Source organism: Cervus elaphus, chromosome 26, assembly GCF_910594005.1.
Source record: "Cervus elaphus chromosome 26, mCerEla1.1, whole genome shotgun sequence".
NCBI lineage: Eukaryota > Metazoa > Chordata > Mammalia > Artiodactyla > Cervidae > Cervus > Cervus elaphus.
Window position 1 is genome coordinate 17,087,348 of NC_057840.1, and position 23,676 is coordinate 17,111,023.

Sequence of the window (23,676 nt, forward strand, 5' to 3'; positions counted from 1 at the left end):
GATCCCCTGGAGAAAGGCATGGCAGCCACTCTGGTATTCTTGCCTGGAGAATCACAGGGACAGAGGAGCCTGGAGAACTATGGTCCATAGGGCTGCACAGAATTGGACCAACTGAAGCAATTTAGGATGCACACATGTACAATTGGCAAGTTTGATTAGAATCCAGAGTGAATGTTTTCAGGAGAGAATTCAAAAATGCATATAGGACTCAAAGCAAAGTGTTTAGACTAATCTTGGCTATATAAAAAAAAATCACTAGGAAGGATATTTAAATATATTGCTTCCTTTGTTAAAACTCCAAGAGATTTTAATTCAATCAATGTGGAGCCTGGGCTTCATAATTAAAAAATTAAAATTAAAAAGCTACTTTGGGCAATTCTAAGTTTACCCAGTACAGAGAACCATTTGCCAAAGATATTCAAATCTGGTTTTGTGCATTTCTGAATTTCTAAAGACCTAGTGGTTCATTGTGGTCCATGGAAAGAATTCCACAAGACCCTGAATTAGATTTTTTCAAAGGACAGAAAAAACAGTTGTCTACAGTGTACGGGAAATGAACTTTCATCTCATGACACTATTGTTATTACAGCTTTTTTTCCTGTCTTACCTATCCAATCATTAAAGAGCTGTGAGCTTTCCAAACACTTAAAAGCCAGTCACAGTGATGTAATTCATGCAGTTTCTCTTTGCCAGACTAGAAAAAGGAAATCAGTCTACTGTCTTCTGGTAGAACGGGTTTATTTAGCGAACAGAACAATGCAATCTACACTGGATTTAACAACGGAAGAAACTGTTAAGAGAAAGACTGTTAAGAAGTACAAAATAATTTGCATTGTAAGTACATTTTAACATTTTCACCCTTGTAGTTTGTGGCAAAAGGTAGGGGTATGACTCTAGAATTGTAATTGTTTGTGTTGCTATTTAAATATGAAGTTTTAAGTAACTGTGTTCAGTTTTATCCCTGATGACAACTCTAAAGCAAACTTTTAAATCACATTTTGCAAATAAGAAATTTGCATAACAACAAATTAATATTTGGTCAATCTAAAAAACTGGGATCTGTGGTAAAATGCTTAGCAGCACTGATTTTACCATGATTATAACTATAATTATCTCCCAAGTCACCCTTGTGCGTGAGTATGTTAAGACCAGAGGGTGAGGAATTAAAATCAGGGTCTTTAATTCTTTTTTCAATTGTTGATTTTGTGCCATTTAACTTCACTCCTAGGGATAGTCTCTTTTGCCTGCTTTCTCTTTCTTGTTCTTTTGTACTGTAAGATCCTCCCTGTCTTAAAACAAAAACTTGTCTTGGTTTTATTACATTCTTTCTTTCTTTTACCATCGAACTTCCGACTCTCCTCATTGCTTCAGTTTTCTCACCAGCCAACCGTTTTTTATTCTCTAGTTTTTGGGGTTTTTTTTTACTGCACTGAAGTTGCCGCCTCAAAAGTCAATCCTTCTCCCTGCTAAGTCTTCATAACAGCAATACTCAGATATCATGGAGCAATTTCTCATTTTGAATTCTCTCCCCCTTGCTTTCATGATGACATTGAAATTCCTGGTTTTATCACTTTTCTCCTTATCTGAATTATTTGTTTATTTATCTTTCTTCTCTTTGGGCATTTCACCAAACACTGTGTGAAGATCTTTTCTTTATGGACTCTAACCTTTCATGGATTTAAGAGTGTATTCTCTATCAAGAATTCCGCATTGGCTGCTAGTTCTCACTCTTGACTGAGTTTCAGTCCTAAGATAGCAAGTGCCTGCTTGCCCTTTCTTCAGCATCTACCTTATAGTCAAAACCATTTGCCTGATTTTCTCACAACTCTCCTGCTGCAGTTTTCTCCTAGATTCCCAACTTAATGCCATCACCATTCACTCTTTCATGCAAGCATTGTTTGGAGGTGTACGTGAAACAATGTGTGTAAGAATTGAGCTCAATAACTATAACAAAGGGAACTCAAACAAAGTTTGAGTTTATAATATAACAAAGATATTCCATTTATTTTTCTGGGAATTTTGACATTTGTTATTCTGGGAACTTTTAGCTCTTATGCCATTTATCATACTTATCCTATCTTATAAATTCAGGGAATTCCTTGAGAGCAAATCTTGTTCATCATTTATTTCCCTTCTTTGTATCCTTTTAATGGTTTATTAGTACACATAAATGGAAGCTCAATATTGTAAAATCATAGTTTCAACCCTACTATTTCTATATTTTAGTAAAAGTTGTATTACAAAATTTTAAATGTATCTGTTTCTAGCATTCTTTATTCAGTCAAGTTAAAATCAAATGTTGGTTTCTCAGTAATTTTTGGAGTTCAGAGTACTCCCCTCTACAATTTGTAGGTAGCATAAGATAGTTTAAGATATATTTGCACCTTAATATCAAGAAACTTATTCAGAGTTACATAGTTAGAGTCATGATTATACAAGGTTGAAGATGAACCTTCTTAGCCTAGGGCTTCCCAGGTGGTTCAGTGGTAAAGAATCCACCTGCCAGTAGAGGAGATACAGGAGACTTGGGTTCAATCCCTGGGTGGAGAAGATCCCCTAGAAGAGGAAATGGCAACCCACTCCAGTACTTTTGCCTGGCGGATCTCATTGACAGAGGAGCCTGGAGAGCTACAGTTGACGGGGTCACAAAGACTCAGACATGACTGCTAGTCTTGACGACAGCTGCAGCATCAACAAAAGACAGCTAGATGTTGCTTATTTTTCCAGCAAGTTTGGATGATAAAAGACCCAAAAATAAAGTGTAAACTGAAATATAGCTGACTCTGACTTGTGAGGTTTATCATAGGAAAGTTTCCCAGTGCATTTTTGCTTTGTAACATTTTTAACCTTAATCTAAATCTGTGGCTTTTGAGAACCAAAATAAAGGTGTTAATGGTGTTGTTTAATAACTGTTTATGTTCACTTTTCTTCTTCATCCTCTCTACTGAACGAACACCTATTAGAGGTCACTGACCTTGGGCTAACTTTGACACTTCATATGAGAATTGTTTTCATAGTATTTAACACGTTTCCCCATCCTTGAATTCACTTCCATTTTAAAAGTTAGATGTGTTAATTTTTAGTTGATTTCCAGAAGGCAAACAAACAAACAAATCTATACCTTAAGTAGGGTCTTTATTATCAAAAGCAAATTTTGATACTGGTTTTTTTCTTTCATTAAAGTGATTTAAAAAAAAATAGCAAATTTCATTGGCATTATAAAATACTTTCCTAATGTCAACTAAAAAAGTGCACAACTTGAGAGTTGCCAGGTAAGTTTTATTTGGTACAAAATGAGGGCTGCAGCCCAGTAGAAAGCACCTCAAATAGCTCTGAGAGGTAGCTCCAGAGAGGCAGTGGGGGAAGGTCAATATATGAGATTTTGGTGAAGGGAGTTGTTATTCAGTCGCTCAGTCAAGTCCAACTTTTTGCTACCTCATGTACTGCAGCACGCCAGGCTTTCCTGTCCTTCTCCAACTCTCTGAGTTTTCTCAAACTCATGTCTGAGTTTAAGTTGGTGATACCATCCATCGTCTCATCATCTGTAGTCCCCTTCTCCTGTCCTCAATCTTTTCCAGCATCAGGGTCTTTTCCAATGAGTCTGCGCTTTGCATCAGATGGCCAAGGTATTGGAGCTTCAGCTTCAGCATCAGTCCTTCCAATGAATATTCAGGGCTGATTTCCTTTAGGATTGACTGGTTTGATTTCCTTGCTGTCCAAGGGATTCTTCAAGAGTATTCTCCAGCATCACTCTTTGAAAGCATCAATTTTTGAGCACTCAGCCTTCTTTATGGTCCAACTCTCACATCCATACATGACTACTGGAAAAACCATAGCTTTGGCTTATGGACCTTAGTCAGCAAAGTGATGTCTCTACTTTTAATATGCTAAGTTTATCACAGCTTTTCTTCCAAGCAGTATGACTACTGGAAAAATCATAGCTTTGACTATGTGGACCTTGAGTATGTGGACACTACACTCGGCAATGTAGTGTCTCTGCTTTTTAATATGCTGTTTAGGTTTGTCATAGCTTTTCTTCCAAGGAGCAAGCATCCTTTCATTTCATGGCTGCAGTCACCATCTGCAATGATTTTGGAGCCCAAGAAAATAAAGTCTGTCACTGTTTCCACTTTTCCCCCATCTATTTTCCATGAAGTGATGGGGCCAGATGTCATGATCCTAGTTTTTTGAATGTTGAGCTTTAAGCCAGCCTTTTCACTCTCCTCTTTCACCTTCATGAATGGAAGCAGAAGTTCAGTGCTATGAAGCACTCATTTTACAAAAGATTTTCTGTTAGTCATAAGGAACTCATCTCATCATGAAGAGATTTCTGTTTTTCTAAATATGAAGAGATGCAGGGATTGGAATCCTGAAATCAGTTTCTGAAAGTATCTAGCTATCTAAAGACCTGTCCCACCAGATTCCCTGGAGCACGGAGTGCCTCATTCCGCCCTGAATTCCCTCAGGGTGTGTTAAAGGTCGACAGCTGCAGCGGCACAGAGTTCGCCCTCCCCGGAGTCAGATGGCACATGCCCTTGTCCAGTCGCTGGCGATGCTCTTGGCAAGCGCCAGTTTGTGAAAGTGCAAGTGTTAGTTGCTCAGTGTTTGTGATCCCTGTGGTCCGTAGCCCATCAGGCTCCTCTGTCCCTGAAATTCTCCAGGCAAGAATGCTGGAGTGGGCTGCTATTTCCTTCTCCAGGGGAATCTTCCCAACCCAGGGGTCAAACCTGGGTCTCCCGCTTTGCAGGCAGATTCTTTATCGTTTGAGCCACTGAGGACGCCATTTTGTAGTTGACATAAGTAATCTGTGTACCTAGTTAATTACCTAATTAATTACCTAATTAAGTACCTAATTACCTAAGTAAACTGTGTGTTCAAGCTCTATCATTCAGGATACTTATCATTGGACTTGATGGGGAAAGAGATCAGTGAAAAGAATTCTCTTTATTACACAGTTTAATTTCAGTCATAGTATGAAGTCCATTACACTGAAGACCTTTGTCAGCATGGTGATAATGATTACATAAACAATCATTAGTCAATGACTTCCAGATTACCCAGAACATTTGTTTGCTATGTAGAGCAGAGCAGGTAATTTGCTAGTTGATTATTTGGAGATTATATTTTTATATGTTAAATATCTTCAGGGGAGAGTGAAAAAGTTGGCTTAAAGCTCAACCTTCAGAAAACTAAGATCGTGGCATCCGGTCATATCACTTCTTGGAAAATAGATGGGGAAACGGTGGAAACAATGGCTGACCTTATTTTTCTGGGCTCCAAAATCACTGCAGATGGTGACTGCAGCCATGAAACTAAAAGATGCTTACTCCTTGGAAGGAAAGTTATGACCAACCTAGATAGCATATTAAAAAGCAGAGACATTATTTTGTCAACAAAGGTCCATCTAGTCAAGGCTATGGTTTTTCCAGTGGTCATGTATGGATGTGAGAGTGGGACTATAAAGAAAGCTGAGTGCATAAGAATTGATGCTTTTGAACTGTGGGGCTAGAGAAGACTCTTGAGAGTCCCTTGGACTGCAAGGAGATCCAACCAGTCCATCCTAAAGGAGATCAGTCCTGGGTGTTCATTGGAAGGACTGATGCTGAAGCTGAAACTCCAACACTATGGCCATGTCATGCGAAGAGTTGACTCATTGGAAAAGACCCTGATGCTAGGAAAGATTGAGAGCAGGAGGAGAAGGGGACGGCAGGGGATGAGATGGCTGGATGGCATCACTGACTCGATGGACATGGGTTTGGGTGGACTCTGGGTGTTGGTGATGGACAGGGAGGCCTGGAGTGCTGTAGTTGATGGGGTCCCAAAGAGTCGGACATGACTGAGCGACAGATCTGAACTGAACTGAAATATCTTCACTGTTTTCTCATGATCAGAAACCCTGTTTCCTGGAAATGATGTAATTCATGATTTCAGAGTTTGGGGATACTTTTAAATAAATAAGACTTTCTTTGTGGCTCAGAAGGTAAAGAATCTGCCCCAATGCAGCAGACCAGGGTTTGATCCCTGAGTTGGGGAAGATCCTCTGGAGAAGGGAATGGCAACCTACTCCAGTATTCTTGCTTGTAGAATTCCTTGGAAAGAGGAGCCTGGTAGGCTACAATCCATGGGATTGCAAAGAGTTGGACAAGACTGAGTGACTAAAATTAAAAAATCATTTAAATAGATGATCTCCAAACATGTATCTAGTTAAGAAAGAAAAATGTGCAAAGATAATTGGCCCCCTTGGTTTCGTTTTTACTTTAACTCAATTTGGGGTTAAACCAACTGGGACTAATGTATTTGAACTTAAAATCTGTAATCAATGGTATTTTAAAATTCTGGTATTATGAAATGCTAGCACACTGTGCTCCCATAATAGTCACCCATGGAATGAGTGAGTGAAAGTTGCTCATTGGTGTCTGACTCTTTGCTACCCCATGGACTGTAGCCTTCCAGGCTCATCTTTCCATGGAGTTCTCCTGGCAAGAACACTGGAGTGGGTTGCCATTTCCTTCTCCAGGGGATCTTTCTGACTCAGGGATTGAACCCAGGTCTCCTGCACTGTGGGCAGGTTCTTTACCATCTGGGCTACCAAAGCTAGCACACTGTGCTCCCCTAACAATCACTGGGGGAGACGGGATATCTGGATTTTTGTATATTTTAATGAAATTGTAAAGGTCACATTTTTAAAAATTTTACAACAGGTTCTTCTCATTTTGTTGGCGGCTGTGTCACTTGCATTAGGCCTGGTGGCTGGACTCAGACGACAAGAAGAGCAAGGTACACCCCTCAGGATTTCCTCAGAATATTTTTTTCCTTCTTCTTTCTCCTCACCTTCACTGTTAGCACTTGGACTTGCCTCCTCTCTCCTGCATGTCGCTCTCCCCCTGCTAGGCTCCTCTTTCTCCCACACCCCACTTTTCTGTGGTTAGCACCATCCATTGCCACATCTGGACTTTCTCCTTTGACCTCATCTCCCTTCTTCTTTGAGGTTCATATCATTCCAGTTTTTCCCCACTTACTTTTCATCACCTTCCTAGAGGACTTCGGAAACTGGATCAAAGGTTCCTTCTCTCCCTACTCCTACTCTATCGTTAATACCAGATGATAAACTCGGCCTTGAAAGTCTTAGGTGCTTCACACCCAGGACCTCTAGCCACCACATTTGTACTTGATATCATGTTAATATTACCCTATCCTTGAAATCTCACTCTTTCTTGGCTAGGCAGTGCCACTTTCCTGAAATAGAGTGCACAGTAAGAGCTTCACAATTATGATTGTTATTATTTTTTCCATAAGAAGCAAATAAAAAATAGGAGATTTGTGGCTCAAAATATCAAAACACCTCACATGTCTTTTGCCATATCCTATTAGTATGTAAGAGTAAATAAACCATTTATAAGTGACTCTATAAATGTACTTTATGTGCATTTACTATAATCTTGGTATGTATTGTTTAGACACTTTTACTCAGGGAATGTATGGGGTCAAATGTTAGATAATTTATTCTCCTTTTTAATTTGGTTGATCAACTTCTAATTTGACTCCAATGGGGAAAGTCTTATTGCTTCTTCATTTGGAGACCCTTGGTGATGTTAACTGGCAATTTTCCAATATGTTTTCAGTTAATTTACAGACACGCAGTTCCCATAGTATCACATGGGAACACCGTGGGACTGAGAGATGGGCATTGACTGGAAAATGCCTATCTTTTCTGGTCATTTTGCTTCTGGGTTTCTGAGCTGCAGAACCAGGCCTAGATCTAGCAAATGTTGGCTGGCCATTTTGGTGGTTTCTGATGTTAGTGCATAGAGGTGGGTATCAATTCTTGGTTATTTCCTCCCACAAATCACGTAACTTAATTGCAAAAGGCAAAAGTAATCTCTAAACAAAATCTCCAATTAATCCAGCTCTTTCCACCCCTTCCCTATGTTAGTACAGCTATTGACTGGCTCCCCAGAGTCATTGTTCCTCATTCTCTTCCTTTGTCTGTCAGGGCTTATATGCCATCCTTCCCCTTCCCCTCCTGCCCAGGGGACTGGCCTTTAACACTGATCCCTCTTTGCCAGCATCCTTAACATAGTCACCCCCTCATTCTTCCACCACAACTCTTGTTTCGTAAGCCCCAACTCTTGATCATTTTCACCATTCTCTGCTCTAATTAACCTACTTTTCAAAGGCAGTATTTTTTTCAAGTGTGAGTTTTTAAACTAGTTTTTCTAGTTTGAATGACAATTTTATCATTTTTTTGTGCACATCCCTTCTTTTACTTGTTTTCAACAACTAAGTACTGACTCTGTACTCAGTGCTACTCTAATTACTGGGGATATAGTGATACAAGAAACAGACAAAAATCCTTCAAAGTGTTTACATTCTAGCATGGAATACAGACAAGAAAAAAAATATGCTATATATATACATATATATATATATATAATATTTTATGATAGAGAAAGTGCTAAGGAATAAATAAAACTGAAAGGGGGAACATGAAATATAGAGTCAGGGCAGGTAAGAAGTATATAATAACTTTTGAGTAAAGAGCTAGAGGCAGTGGGGAAGAAACAAGGATATTTTGGCAAAGAACATTTCAGGCAAGAGAAAATAGCAAGGGCTATTCTTGCCTGGCAAGTTCTGTTTAAAGAATAATAGGAGATCAGTGAGCTAGAACTAAGAGGACCAGAGGGAGGGTAGTCATAAAATGAGATCAACCAAAGAAGAGTCAGATCATAGAGGGGTTGGTAGGTCAAAATGTGGGCTTCAGCTTTCATTGAGTGTGGTGCGGATTGATTGGAGGTTTTGAGTAAAGGAATGACATGCTGTTGTTTGCTTTTCTATGTGATCATTCCGGCTGCTGAATAAAAGCCTGAGTGATACTAGAAGTAGAGAGACAAGTTAGAAAATTATTGCAATGATATCAAAGATCCATATGTCTTGGACCAGGGTGGTAGCACTGTAACTGGGAAAAAGTATTTGGATTTGGAGACCTTTTGATGTAGTAAATAGACTGTATCAACAGGTTGAATATGGAGTAAGAAATAGAGTAGTCAAGAATGACCTCAGTATTTCAGCATGAACTCCTAAAAATATGGAATTTCCATAATTGAGATTGGATAAGACTGTAGAAGGAGTTGGTTTGGGAGGAATAATCAGGAACTTCATTTTGGATATGTGAAATTTGAAGTATCTACCAGATGTCCAAGTAGAAAAGTCAAAAAGTAGTTAGATATATAAGGCTGGCATTCAGGCAGGTTCTGACTGCACATACAACACGGTGAATACCAGCATCATATGTGGGATTTAAAGCAATGTGACCAGGGTATGCCAGCCTTAAAGGATTGGAAGATGAAGGAAGAAGACTAGGAAAGAGTGGACAGGAATGTGGGAGGGAAGCCAGGTGACTGCTGTGTCCCAAAAGTCAAGTGCAGAATATGTTTCAAAGGAGCAGAATGAATGTAAAAATGTAAAGACATTTTATGTAATTGGTTTATAAACCTTTCCCCATACTTTCTCACTAAACTTTGTTGCTATCTAATTGCTACACGTGTACCTATTCTTATGCACCTATCCACTTATTGCATGTATCCAACATGTCATTTGACCTATGTCCTCTCCCAGTGTTGCTTTTCTGATATCATTCTGACTTAAGATCCTTTATATATTTCTCCTGCTCTTTCCCTGGGAGCTTTCCAGATCTCTCTAACCCTGTTGATCCCTTGCTTTGAGTTTTGCTATGAAAATTTAGTGAGCAACTTTGATGTAATAATGTTTGCTCTTCAATTCTGGGCAATTTTATTATGATTTCTTTAACAATATCATTTTTATTTTCCTTGTTTTCACTTTTCAGTACTACCTCCCTGTTTAAGGGTCAACTAAGTAGTAGCCTCAATTACATCTGCAAAGCCCCTTTATCATGCAAGACAATATATTCATAGTCTCTCGGATCAGGGGAGGGAACCTTCCTGAGAACCGTAATTCTGCCTACCACACCCCGCCACTGAATTTTTCATTACTGTTGTCATGTTTTTTTTTATTTCCAAGAGCACCCTGAACATGATTTACCTTTTTAGAATTAGTTTACTTTCTTATTTCATGAATGTGATATCTTTTCTGAGCATCTCAATCAGTTGCGTGTGTGTGTGTTTAACTCTTCTACTCCTTGCATTATTTACTCTTCAAAAGTTTTCCCTTTTTCTCTTGTTTGTTCTGATCCTTCATGTTGGATGCTATTCAGCCATTCTCAAAGGTCTGGTGACCATTTGTTTCATTGAATAGTAAGACTTGTTCATCCTTTTTGCTCATTACGGCTGTCCTCCATGTCTGCAGCCTCTGTGATGAAAGCAACTCCTCCCACTTTCTTCCAAATTATAAGCCTTCTATTCTGACGTGGGAGATGGGATCCAGACTTTCAACCAATTTCACTACATTTAGCCTCTGTTTGTCCCTCTTACCCTCTCCTAATAGACCCTGGTGTCTTTGAGTCTGGGACCTCTCTGGAGTCCTGGGGAAAAATCAGTTATTATGTATTATTCATTATTTATCACTTTGCACTCATGAGTCAGGCAGTGCAATAAAACTTATCTATTTTTCTGTCCTAATCTGTACTGGGTACTTCTTGGGCTTCCACCATCAAACTTTGAGACATTGGATAACTGCTGAGCACTGACTGCCTTATCCCTTCACCCTACAGGCAGCTGCAGAAAAAAATGCTTTGATGCTTCACATAGAGGACTAGAGGGCTGCCGCTGTGATGCGGGATGTAAAGGCCGAGGCGACTGCTGCTGGGACTTTGAAGACACCTGTGTGCAATCAAGTACAAACAAGTTTATTAACATGTTGGTTGTGTGATCATTAATGAATGTGCAAATGCTCACCAGACACTTGTGTGTTAATAGCTTGCTTGGGCTGACATAACAAAGTCCCACATACTGAGTGGCTTAAGCCACAGAAATTCTGGAAACTAGAAGTCCAAGTTCTAGGTGTTGGCAGGGTTGATTCATTCCAAGACTGTGAGGGAGAATCCATTCCTTGCCTCTTTTCTAGGTTTTGGTAGGTTGCCATGGTTTTGGCCATCCTTGGTGTTCCTTGGCTTGTGGCAGCAAAACTCAGAAGTCTGCCCTTATCTCTAGATGACCTTCTCCCCGTGTCTTCAGTCTTCCCTCTGCATGTGTTCATGTCCAAATTTCTTGTTACAAGATGAATACCCCCATCAGCAGATGAATGGATAAGGAAGCTGTGGTACATATACACCATGGAATATTACTCAGCCGTTAAAAAGAATTCATTTGAACCAGTCCTAATGAGATTGATGAAGCTGGAGCCCATTATACAGAGTGAAGTAAGCCAGAAAGATAAAGAACATTACAGCATACTAACACATATATGTGGAATTTAGAAAGATGATAACGATAACCCTATATGCAAAACAGAAAAAGAGACACAGAAATACAGAACAGACTTTTGAACTTTGTGGGAGAATGTGAGGGTGGGATATTTCAAAAGAACAGCATGTATACTATCTATGGTGAAACAGATCACCAGCCCAGGTGGGATGCATGAGACAAGTGCTCGGGCCTGGTGCACTGGGAAGACCCAGAGGAATCGGGTGGAGAGGGAGGTGGGAGGGGGGATCGGGATTGGGAATACATGTAAATCCATGGCTGATTCATATCAATGTATGACAAAACCCACTGGAAAAAAAAAAAGAAAAAGAAAAAAAAAAAAAAAAAGATGAATACCAGTCACACTGGGTTGGGACCCACGCTAATGACCTCATTTTAATTTGTCTGCAAAGAACCGTTTCTAAATAAGGTCACATTCATAGTAATGGGGGAAGAGGGTTAAGACATCAGCATTTTTGGGAAGGGACACAATTCAGCCCATAACACCTTGTATTCAGGATCTAGTATTAGCCTGTCCTCTTTTTCAGTATTCTAAAGATAGAATTCACACTTTGTTTAGTTGAGGTTGAGAAATAACAGTCTCCAGCAGATAAAATACTGTCAAATTATACACATTTCGAAGGAGTTTTCCTATGGCTTGTCATCTTATTTAATTTCATTTTTAGTGGTTCTTGGAGAGTATAAGACTCCCATAGAAAGCAGGTGATTCTTGGTGATTCTGATGCCAGTGTTCCATGGAACACAACTTCAGAAACATTGTCCTTGAGGTGGAAGAGACAGCTTAGTTTTCAATATCTAATTTTCTAGGAAGTCAATGAAAATGGTGGTGGTGTGTCTAGTGGTTTAATGATAATGAAGATTAGAACAGTAGAGCTCCTTTCATTATTTTCTCTGAAAAGGGCTCGAGGGAGAGGATAACCCAGTAGGGATAAGATCTGTATTCCCTTTAATTCATTATTAAAAAATATTTTCTTTCTAAGTACATAATATGTAATGGAGAATGAAGAATTCTGCATGACTGAAACATACAGCTGTCACCTAGCCAATGCATTTGTCTGATTGTAGGGCTGACATTAATGCCAATCACCATTTCCTGGCAGGTGGCCCTTTAGGAAACAATCTCCTCTTGTTAGCTTGTAGATTCAGCCTCTTGCTGTTAGCTCTAGATTTACTGAAACTGATCTCACATTAAGTGCCTATCTTGGAAAAATCCCAGAGGCACGTTGGGGAGCTGATCTACCATCCTTTCACTGTCACCTGGAATGTACCCTGGCTGCCTGTGTTCCTAGAGACCTGGCCATGTTCCTGTTACTTCTGCTGTCACTGCCTCTGCCTTGATGTCAGTCCTTAGATCAGGCTGCTCTTGGGTGGCAATGGTCACTCAAGGCTGGTAGTTCTTCTGTCCTTGGGTGGGAATAGGACAGGTGTTCAGTTTCTCCAAACTCAGAGGTGTACCTGATAGGTAGACCAGAACCACAGCTTATAAAGCTACATTCCTCTCTGCCACCCATGCCAAAAGAGGAAAAGTGGTGGACTGCCTCTTATTCGTATTATATATTTTCATTTGTGGATGCAGATAAATTAAGAATTTGACCATATGATAATACAAGAAGAAATGCATGGTATTTATATTGTTGGTATTGGATGGTATTTGGTATTTGGATGGTATTTGATATTTTTGGTATTGGTATTCTTAGAAGAAGTTGTATGCTCAAAACTGAATTGTGTAATTCTTCAGCTCAAATATGGACATGCAATAAATTTCGCTGTGGGGAGACCAGATTGAAATCCAGCCTTTGCTCTTGTTCAGATGACTGTTTACAGAAGAAAGATTGCTGTGCTGACTATAAGATTGTTTGCCAAGGTAAGCAGGTGTTGCCCATTTGCCTTCATGAGTTCAGTGACCCTAGAGCTGGCCTAGGCTGATAATATTAAAACCAGTCAAAGAATTTTTGGCCACTCTGTGTGGAAGAAAAGACTCAATGTGTTTACTGTGAGAAGAAATGTGTTTTGTGTACGAAAGAGAAAGGGAGCTCATAGCTTAGATATTATAGAAGAAAAAACTCAACGTTCCATGTTGTCTGTAGAGCAAGATCTTTTTCAGTCCAATGCCTATGGTAGACATCCTTGTGGTTTGAGACACGGGATGGCAGATCCTGAAGTTAAAACATCACAAATGAGATTCTCTGGCCCAAATAGCAGCTGGTTAAACCAATAGGATTGTTGAAACAACTATGTCCTGAGTGGTTGGTTTAATGGCTGATTTAGGACTGGCAAGAGGTCATGCAGAGCCAAAACGAGAATCCAGGTTTATCAATGCCTGATTTCACTTGCTTTACTGCTTTAGGGGTGCAGATTTCTTTTAAAAAAATCACCAATCTCTCTGAATATCTGATGAAACTTAAGAAAAATGCACACATATATATAGCAAAAAAATTGCTTCAAGTTTTGCTGAAGCAATTGCTGTCAACCCTTTTCTCATAATCAACATGTGTGATATTTTTATACAAAAAAGAGATTAAATTGAATTTCGATTTTTTTAAAATAGGAAGAATGTTATAGTAGAAACATTATTATCCCTTAGTAGAAAATAGGTTTTGCACTAATGGATAGATCAGTTTTTATGCAAAATATAATTGAAAATCAGCTAAGAAGGGCAATCAGAAAGGAAAGTAAAAGTTCCAAATGGTTAAGTCTGTTTTTAAATAATAATTGGTACTTAACAGTGAATATTGTGTCATTAAAAACCTATCTAAATTCACAAAGCAAGTATAGTTTCCAGTTGCTTGTTTCTCTAATAAGTTCACTGAACATACTGCCTCTGACCTTTGTAGTCTCCTGCCCTCTACCCTAATTTTATAACTCTTAACTTTTTATCTCAATAGTGATTCTCTGGTCATGTGGTGAATTTTCTCACTGAATTCATTGCACAGTATTTCTTGAATTTAGCAAAAACAAAGGCGATCGTTACAGGCAATGTTGAAGTTTACTATTACCACTAATTAATTACTTTGGTGTTCCCTGAATCATTTCAGTTTATTTTTTAAACAAAGGTAAGTGTTTTCTCACTCTAAGAATTCAACACTTTACAGATGTAAATGATTCTTGCCAAAATTGTGTCTCCAGGCAGGAGTTGGAGGGAATTTGAATAATTTTTGTGCAAGAAACCAGCTAGTTACTTTTATATTTTAAGTTTAGAATTTTGGGGGAAAAAAAGATTAATTTCTAATGTATAGATGGAAGAGAACAGTATGTTTTTAATATAGATCCATCACCTTTCTTCAGCAATGATCAACTCATGACCAATCTTGTCTCATGCTGACACAGTGAAATTTTCAAAAAGATAAAAATATGACTCTAATAAATACAAAGCATATATATCAAAGATCCATTAACTCATTAAGGAGATAGCCAACTGGAGTGTTAAGCTGGTTCAGAGGAACAGAGACTAAGTATACATAGAACTGAAAGAGTATTGGAACAAAATCACTGAAGATATATTTTTTGGTGGGACACAAATGATTTGCTTTGTTATAGGACAATTTACTTGCTATCAGACAAGAATCAGTCACACTGTTATTAGTTTTCTACTGATTAAATGAATCCTTGTGTGTGTACTCAGTCATTCAGTCCTGTCCGACTCTTTGCGACCCCACGAACTTTAGCCCACCAGGCTCCACTAGGCTCCGCTGTCCATAGGATTTTCTCAGCAAGCCCACTGGAGTGGGTTGCCATTTCCTCCTCCAAAATGCTATCCTTATTAAGGTGTAAAATAAATAGTAAAAGATAAGCTAGATAAAGATATATACTTATAGGCAAGTAGACAATCCAGAGAGGGGCTTTTAAGATTATAATAACTACCAGCATGACACTAAAATGATGTCTAATTATCAGTTCTCCTTTTGCTCATTTTCAAGTTTTGGAGTTTTTTCTTAATAAAATACCCCCAACCTATCTTTGAAAATTTTAGATTACATCAAAGGAAATCCTAATGTTAATATCATTCATCTATAAATATTTTTAGCATGTATCTAAAAAAGATGAACATTTAACAAAATTAGAATACCATCAATATGTCTAAAAATGTCTTCAGTGATTATAATATTTATTATCAACAAATATCTAATCTGTGTTCAGACTTTTCTGTTTCATGATATTAAAAAATATTTGTTTCATCTACCCAAAGCAATCTATAGATTCAATGCAATCCCTATCAAGCTACCAACGGTATTTTTCACAGAACTAGACCAAAGAATTTCACAATTTGTATGGAAATACAAAAAACCTCAAATAGCCAAGGTAATCATGAGAAAGAAGAATGGAAATGGAGGAATTAACCTGCCTGACTTCAGACTCTACTACAAAGCCACAGTCATCAAGACAGTATGGTACTGGCACAAAGACAGAAATATAGACCAATGGAACAGAATAGAAAGCCCAGAGATAAATCCACGAACCTATGGACACCTTATCTATGACAAAGGAGGCAAGGATATACAATGGAAAAAAGACAACCTCTTTATCAAGTGGTGCTGGGAAAACTGGTCAACCACTTGTAAAAGAATGAAACTAGAACACTTTCTAACACCATACACAAAAATAAACTCAAAATGGACTAAAGATCTAAATGTAAGACCAGAAACTATAAAACTCCTAGAGGAGAACATAGGCAAAACACTCTCCGACATAAATCACAGCAAGATCCTCTGTGACCCATCTCCCAGAATATTGGAAATAAAAGCAAAAATAAACAAATGGGACCTAATGAAACTTAAAAGCTTTTGCACTACAAAGGAAACTATAAGTAAGGTGAAAAGACAGCCCTCAGATTGGGAGAAAATAATAGCAAATGAAGAAACAGACAAAGGATTAATCTCAAAAATATACAAGCAACTCCTGCAGCTCAATTCCAGAAAAATAAATGACCCAATCAAAAAATGGGCCAGAGAACTAAACAGACATTTCTCCAAAGAAGACATACAGATGGCTAACAAACACATGAAAAGATGCTCAACATCACTCATTATCAGAGAAATGCAAATCAAAACCACAATGAGGTACCATTACACGCCAGTCAGGATGGCTGCTATCCAAAAGTCTACAAGCAATAAATGCTGGAGAGGGTGTGGAGAAAAGGGAACCCTCTTACACTGTTGGTGGGAATGCAAACTAGTACAACCGCTATGGAAAACAGTGTGGAGATTTCTTAAAAAACTGGAAATAGAACTGCCATATGACCCAGCAATCCCACTTCTGGGCATACACACTGAGGAAACCAGATCTGAAAGAGGCACGTGCACCCCAATGTTCATCGCAGCACTGTTTATAATATCCAGGACATGGAAGCAACCTAGATGCCCATCAGCAGACAAATGGATAAGGAAGCTGTGGTACATATACACCATGGAATATTACTCAGCCGTTAAAAAGAATTCATTTGAATCAGTCCTAATGAGATGGATGAAGCTGGAGCCCATTATACAGAGTGAAGTAAGCCAGAAAGATAAAGAACATTACAGCATACTAACACATATATATGGAATTTAGAAAGGTCATAACGATAACCCTATATGCAAAACAGAAAAAGAGACACAGAAATACAGAACAGACTTTTGAACTCTGTGGGAGAAGGTGAGGGTGGGATATTTCAAAAGAACAGCATGTATACTATCTATGGTGAAACAGATCACCAGCCCAGGTGGGATGCATGAGACAAGTGCTCGGGCCTGGTGCACTGGGAAGACCCAGGGGAATTGGGTGGAGAGGGAGGTGGGAGGGGGGATCGGGATGGGGAATAAGTGTAAATCTATGGCTGATTCATATCAATGTATGACAAAACCCACTGAAATGTTGTGAAGTAATTAGCTAAAAAAAAGGTAGAAATTTCAGTTGATGGGTTAAAAAAAATATATATATATTTGTTTCAAGTAGGATCCAAAGAGATTTCAGACATTTCAATTGGCTGACATATTTCAAATCCTTTAAAAGTAGGTTCTCCCTTTCTTTACTTCCTCTCATGCAATTTACATGTTGGATAAACGGAGTCACTTATTCTGTAGAATTTTCCAGTCTGGGATTTGTAGATTGGCTCTTCTGTGACTTAAGCATTTTGTCTTCTCCCGTATTTCCTGCAAACTGGTAGTTAGAACCAGAGGACTGTTCAGATTCAAGTGTCTACCTATCTATCTATCATGTATCCTTCACACGTAGTGGTGTTACTTCCATCAGGAGGCATATCTGTCTGTCTGGGGTTATTTTGGTCATGTTAGGCATGTATGATGATTGCATGGATCCATTGCAAGTGTGCTGAGTTGCTAAGTTGTCCAACTCTTTGTGACCCCATGGACTATAGTCCATTAGGAGTTGCAAATGATGGCATTCATATTTGATCATTTCTACTTCATTAATGAGCTGAAATATTCTATAAACAGAAACATCCATGGAGTGAGAATTTTTAAGTTATGATCTTAAAAATTTGTTCAATTTTTCCCATTTAACATCAATATCAATTATTCTCCTTGGTTATTTCTCTTTTATTCATGCTTTCTTCTCATTTTTCTTTAGATTGTATACCTATGTCAATTAAAGGGCCCCTGGCAGCTCAGTTGGTGAAGAATCTGCCTGCAGTGCAGGAGACCCAGGTTTGATCCCTGGGTCAGGAAGATCCCCTGGAGAAGGAAGTGGCAACTCATTCCAGTATTCTTTACTAGGAAACTCCATGGACAGAGGAACCTAGTGGTTCCATGGGGTTGCAAAGAGCTAGACACGACTGAGTGATTAACACTTTCATTTATTAAACTCATTTCCTCCTAGTGGTTGGGAAAGCATTGTCCTTGAGGGGAAAAAACTTTATTTAAAAAAAAAAGGAAGAAAGAAGAAATTGTCCCTTTCCAGCTAAAAGAATTCCCTTTGTCTTCTTGGTAAAGATGGGCTTCTTGATATTGTTAGTATAGATTACTGATCTGTGCAAATCGCTACAGGCACTGACCTTGTCAATGTGTGAACTAGCATTTAACATGTTCTGTGTGAATTTTGTCATTGGAGTAGCATGAATTAAGTTGTTTGGAAAGATCATATCCATTGAATGTTGGTTTCTCTTTTCTTGTCTAAAGATGTTGATCTTAATGCTTTTCAGGACAAACCTCATGGGTGGAAGAAGGATGCAGCACGGCCCAGCAGCCTCAATGCCCAGAAGGGTGAGATGGACATGGCCATGTTTATCCTCCTTTAGTAGATGGCACACGGAAATGTAGTGAAGGCAGGATGGAATTTCCCACCACGTTTACATTTGAAAACAAAACAGTTAACAAAAGATTAGATTCCTTGTAGCTTCCAACTCACAACACACTTTGGTGTGCTTTATTGTTTACAAAGCAACTTGTATTAAGTTATTCTAACAGTGGCTTAAAAAATGGTTGAAGTATTTGTAGTAACATCCCAAGATCCTATAAAAATCAGAACTAGAATTTAGATCTAAATGACATTAGCCAAAACTCTTTTTCCATTGTCATCCTGGCCCCTCAGATTTATTCTCACTGAGGGAAAGGGAAGAGAATTGTCCTTGGAAGGCCTCGCTGTGAAAGGTGGACCTTGGAGAAAGGATGAGGCGGGCATGGGTGATGAACATGTGAGGCATCACACCTCACCCCACCTTCCCATGAACCCCCTCACATGTTTATGATGGCTGCTCTCGGACTTGGTCCAGCCCTGGAAGTATGCAGTCAAGGTGAATTTCCCGTTTGCCTCTGGTTGTCCTTTCTGCCCTTCATCTGCTTCACTCTTCCGGCCCAAGCAGTGGGGACATGATAGTGAGACAAAAGAAAGACAAAACACTATCAGGCTATAGGAAGAATTGATGGAGATATTTTTAGATAATATTACTTCATTTTAAAAAATGTGTGTGGATAATGTGTCTATTTGTATATCATGTTACTTTGGTTTATACCAGATCCAGCTACCCTCTTCAGAAGTTTCTAGGTAGAAGAGTAAAGAATTTATAATTTTAAAAAAAGACTTGAGTTTGGGTCCTGATTGCCCATAGGACTTTGCCCTAGTAACGTCCCTAAACTTCATCTATAAAATCAGAATAACAGTAATAATAATAATAGCAATAATAATAGTGCCAAGTTCAGAAGATTTCATGTGAGAAGACAATCAACATCCTGATCACATAGATGTATGACCCTGTCTTTAAGCTGCAAGATTATTTTGATGGCATATTTATAAATATAAATTTTAAAATCAGAATTGTGCTAATGACTTTGAGAGTTGGACTATAAAGAAAGCTAAACGCCAAAGAATTGATGCTTTTGAACTGTGGTGTTGGAGAAGACTCTTGAGAGTCCCTTGAACTGCAAGGACATCCAACCAGTCCATCCTAAATGAAATCAATCCTGAATATTCGCTGGAAGGACTGATGCTGAACCTGAAACTCCAATACTTTGGCCACCTGATGCAAAGAACTGACTTGTTGGAAAAGACCCTGATGATGGGAAAGATTGAAGGCAGGAGGAGAAGGGGATGACAGAGGTTGAGATGGTTGGATGGTATCACTGACTCAAAGGACATGGGTTTGACTAAACTCCAGGAGTTGGTGATGCACAGGGAGGCCTGGCATGCTGCAGTCCATGGGGTCACAAAGAGTCGGACACAACTGAGCAACTGAACAGAACTGAACACAAATTGCAATATGTCACTTAAATTCCTGGATGATTGTTTTCTACACACTGTAAACAGTCCAAATTTTCTGTTCTTAATTTTTGAGATGTAGTTCTTGTGCATTGAGGTATTCACACTTCAGTATAATTTTTAGAAATTCAGAAACCTATGTAACCCACAGATATAGAATATTTCCAACATATAGAATATTTCCAAGTCCCCAGAAAGATGTCTCTGTTCTGATTTTCATCACCATCAGTTCAGTTCAGTTCAGTTCAGTTCAGTCACTCAGTCATGTCTGACTTTTTACAACCCCATGGACTGCAGCACTCCAGGCTTCCCTGTTCATCACCAACTCCTGCAGTCTGCTCAAATTCATGACCATCGAGTCAGTGATGCCATCCAACCATCTCACACTCTGTCATCCCCTTCTTCTGCCTTTAGTCTTTCCCAGCATCAGGGGCTTTTCCAGTGAGTCAGCTCTTCACAACAGGTGGCCAAAGTATTGGAGCTTCAGCTTCAGCATCAGTCCTTCCAATGAATATTCAGGACTGATTTCCTTTATGATTGACTGGTTGGATCTCCTTGCAGTCCAAGGGACTCTCAAGAGTCTTCTCCAGCACCACAGTTTTTGCTGATTGTATAGAGCTTCTCCATCTTTGCCTTGCTTCATTTTGTACTCCAAGGTCAAATTTGCCTGTTACTCCAGGTATCTCTTTACTTTCTACTTTTGCCTTCCAGTCCCCAGAAACGAAAAGGATGTCTTTTTTGGGTGTTAGTTCTAGAAAGTCTTTTAAGTCTTCATAGAACCATTCAACTTTAGCTTCTTCAGCATTACTGGTAGGGGCATAGACTTGGATTACTGTGATACTGAATGGTTTCCTTTGGAAACTAGTAGAGGTCATTCTGTCGTTTTTGAGATTGCATCCAAGTACTGCATTTTGGACTCTTTTGTTGACTATAAGGGCTAATCCATTTCTTCTAAGGGATTCTTGCCCACAGTAGTAGATATAATGGTCATCTGAGTTAAATTCACCCATTCCAGTCTATTTTAGTTCACTGATTCCTAAAATGTCAATGTTCACTCTTGCCATCTCCTGTTTGACCATTTTCAATTTACCTTGATTCATAGACTAGGTTCCTATGCAATATTTTTCTTTACAGCATCAGAAGTCCACAATTGGGTGTTGTTTTGCTTTGGCTCCATCTCTTCATTCTTTCTGGAGTTACTTCTCCACTGTTCTCCAGTTGCAAGTTGGGCACCAACCAACCTGGGGAGTTCATCTTTCAGTGTCATATCTTTTCATATTGTTCATCACCATAGATTCATGTTTTAGAATTTTACGTAAATGCACTCATATCACATATCCTCCTAAGTCTGTCTTTTGTTTTCTCTTGTTTGCTTAGCCCCGTGTTTCTAAGGCTCATAAATGTTGTTGCATGAGTCATTCATCTCACATGGGCTTTTGTGCTGTGTGTTTTCTCTGAGTGAAACATTGGTCCCTTTCTCTTTTCAGATCATTTCTGTTTGTTCTTTAAGGGTCACTTCACATGTCATACCCCCTGCGGAGCCTGCTTTCACATTAGCAATACCGAATCTATGTACTTGAATAGCATCCTGTACCTAAATCTAGTCCTTAATCACTTCTGTTTACTTCTTAATTTCACCCTCTAGATAAGGGCTGTGGGGCTTTCCTGGTGGCTCAGATGAAAAAGAATCTGCCTGTAATGCAGGAGACTGGATTTGATCCCTGGGTTGAGAAGATCCCCTGGAGAAGGGAATGGCAACCTACGCCAGTACTCTTGCCTGGAGAATCCCATAGACAGAGGAGCCTGGTGGGCTACATTCCATGGGGCCTCAAAGAATCAGACACAACTGAGCGGCTAAGTGCGCACACACAGTTAGAGGCTATGATTCCTTAGTGCCTTTGTCTCGGTACCTAGCACAGGTGACAATTTCCCTGGTGGCTCAGATGGTAAAGCGTCTGCTTGTAATGCAGGAGACCCGGGTTCAATCCCTTGGTCGGGAAGATCCCCTGGAGAAGGAAACAGCAACCCACTCCAGGACTCTTGTCTGGAAAATCCCATAGACGGAGGAGTCTGGTGGGCTGCAGTCCATGGGGTTGCAAAGAGTTGAACAGGACTGAGTGACTTAACTTTCGCTTTTTCAGCACAAGTGAAGTGAAAGTCGCTCAGGCGTGTCTGACTCTTTGAGACCCCATGGACTGCAACAGTCCTTGAATTCTCCAGTCTAGAACACTGAAGCGGGTAGCCTTTCCCTTTTCCAAGGGATCTTCTCACCCCAGGGGTTGAACTCAGGTCTCCCACATGGCAGGCGGATACTTTACTAGCTGAGCTATAGGGGAAGCCCATCTAATGCAAAACCCGCCTCAGATATTTGTTAAATGGGTTACTCTTCAGTAAATGTATATTCTGGGAGACCAAATGGACATTGTCAAGACTCTCCTCACAATTTCCTTTAGAATGTGCAAATAGATGGCTATGCTAATATATATATATATATTTTAGCTCTACTCAAACATATTGAGAGAAACTGAAATTATTTTTGTTTTTAGCTGATAACAGCATTCAAAATTTTCTTTATGATAATACTTGGCATTTGTCAGAATTTTTAAAGACATATTCTAACCAAATTCCTTGGAAACACATATTCTTACTCAAAAGTGTAGATAAACTGCTTGAGCAGAGTTGAAAATGTCTTTGCCATTCTTATTTGCATGCACTATGTTTAGAATTCAAAACAAAGTTACTGTGTTCATAGTTGTTATTCATAATAGCCCTAAACTGGAAAGTATTCAAATGCCCATCAACAGGATGAATCACTGGACTTCTAGACAGCTATGAGAATGAATGATCTATAACCATATGCGAAATTATGGATGGACCTCAAGCATAATGTTAAGTAAAAGCAGCTAGACACAGTGGAATACACACTGTGTGATTCTGTTGTGTATAAATCTAAGTACAAAAATAGACACAGCTAATCTATGCTGTTAGAAGTCAAGATATTGATCATCTTAGTGAGGTGTGGTTTGCAGAAGTTTTTGACTAGATGAGTGCATGAGGGAAAGATTCTAAGTATTACTCTGTTTTGTGATCTGGGTGATGGTTACACAGTGGCGTTTAGTATGGAAAAGGATTATGAAGCTATACATCTTTAATTGTGTGTGTATAAAATACAAATACAATTTTAGAAGTGAAAAAATTATTAGATGGAAAAAACGATAGTCACTGGCTATAACCCAAAGTTCCCTTTCATTATTGTAACTTACATACTCATCTAAAATGAAATTGTAATGCTTTGGAAGTTAATACTAATATCCTGAAAGTTCAAAATGTAGAACTTTAGAATAATAAAACATAAGTTTCAGAGCTCATGAATTCCATATCACAATAACAATTCTGCTATGTGTCCAAAAAGTGGTAGAATAATTGTAACATATAATTTTGAGTGTGAGCATTGAACTCAGGAATCATTGCTTTTGGATCTTTAGCCAAAGCCAGAATTGTGAAAGGTCTACAACATAGAATCCCATTTCTGTTGATGTTTTGTTAGTGAAGAGAATAGATTTCAAGTCTTTCTGAGGCCAAAGCCCCT

The 23,676-nt window shown here is 38.9% G+C and overlaps 1 protein-coding gene across 1 annotated transcript in view; it reads left to right on the plus strand.

The window, feature by feature from the left end:
- The first annotated feature begins 679 nt into the window (after positions 1-679).
- Positions 680-23,676, plus strand: part of ENPP3 (ectonucleotide pyrophosphatase/phosphodiesterase 3) — an 80,185-nt gene continuing 57,188 nt past the window's right edge. Inside the window, exons 1-5 of the mRNA XM_043888245.1 lie at positions 680-834; positions 6,702-6,777; positions 10,688-10,810; positions 13,138-13,263; positions 18,535-18,595. Coding sequence (XP_043744180.1) covers positions 757-834; positions 6,702-6,777; positions 10,688-10,810; positions 13,138-13,263; positions 18,535-18,595 — 464 coding nt within the window. The 5' untranslated portion in view covers positions 680-756. The remainder of the gene's footprint in view (positions 835-6,701; positions 6,778-10,687; positions 10,811-13,137; positions 13,264-18,534; positions 18,596-23,676) is intronic.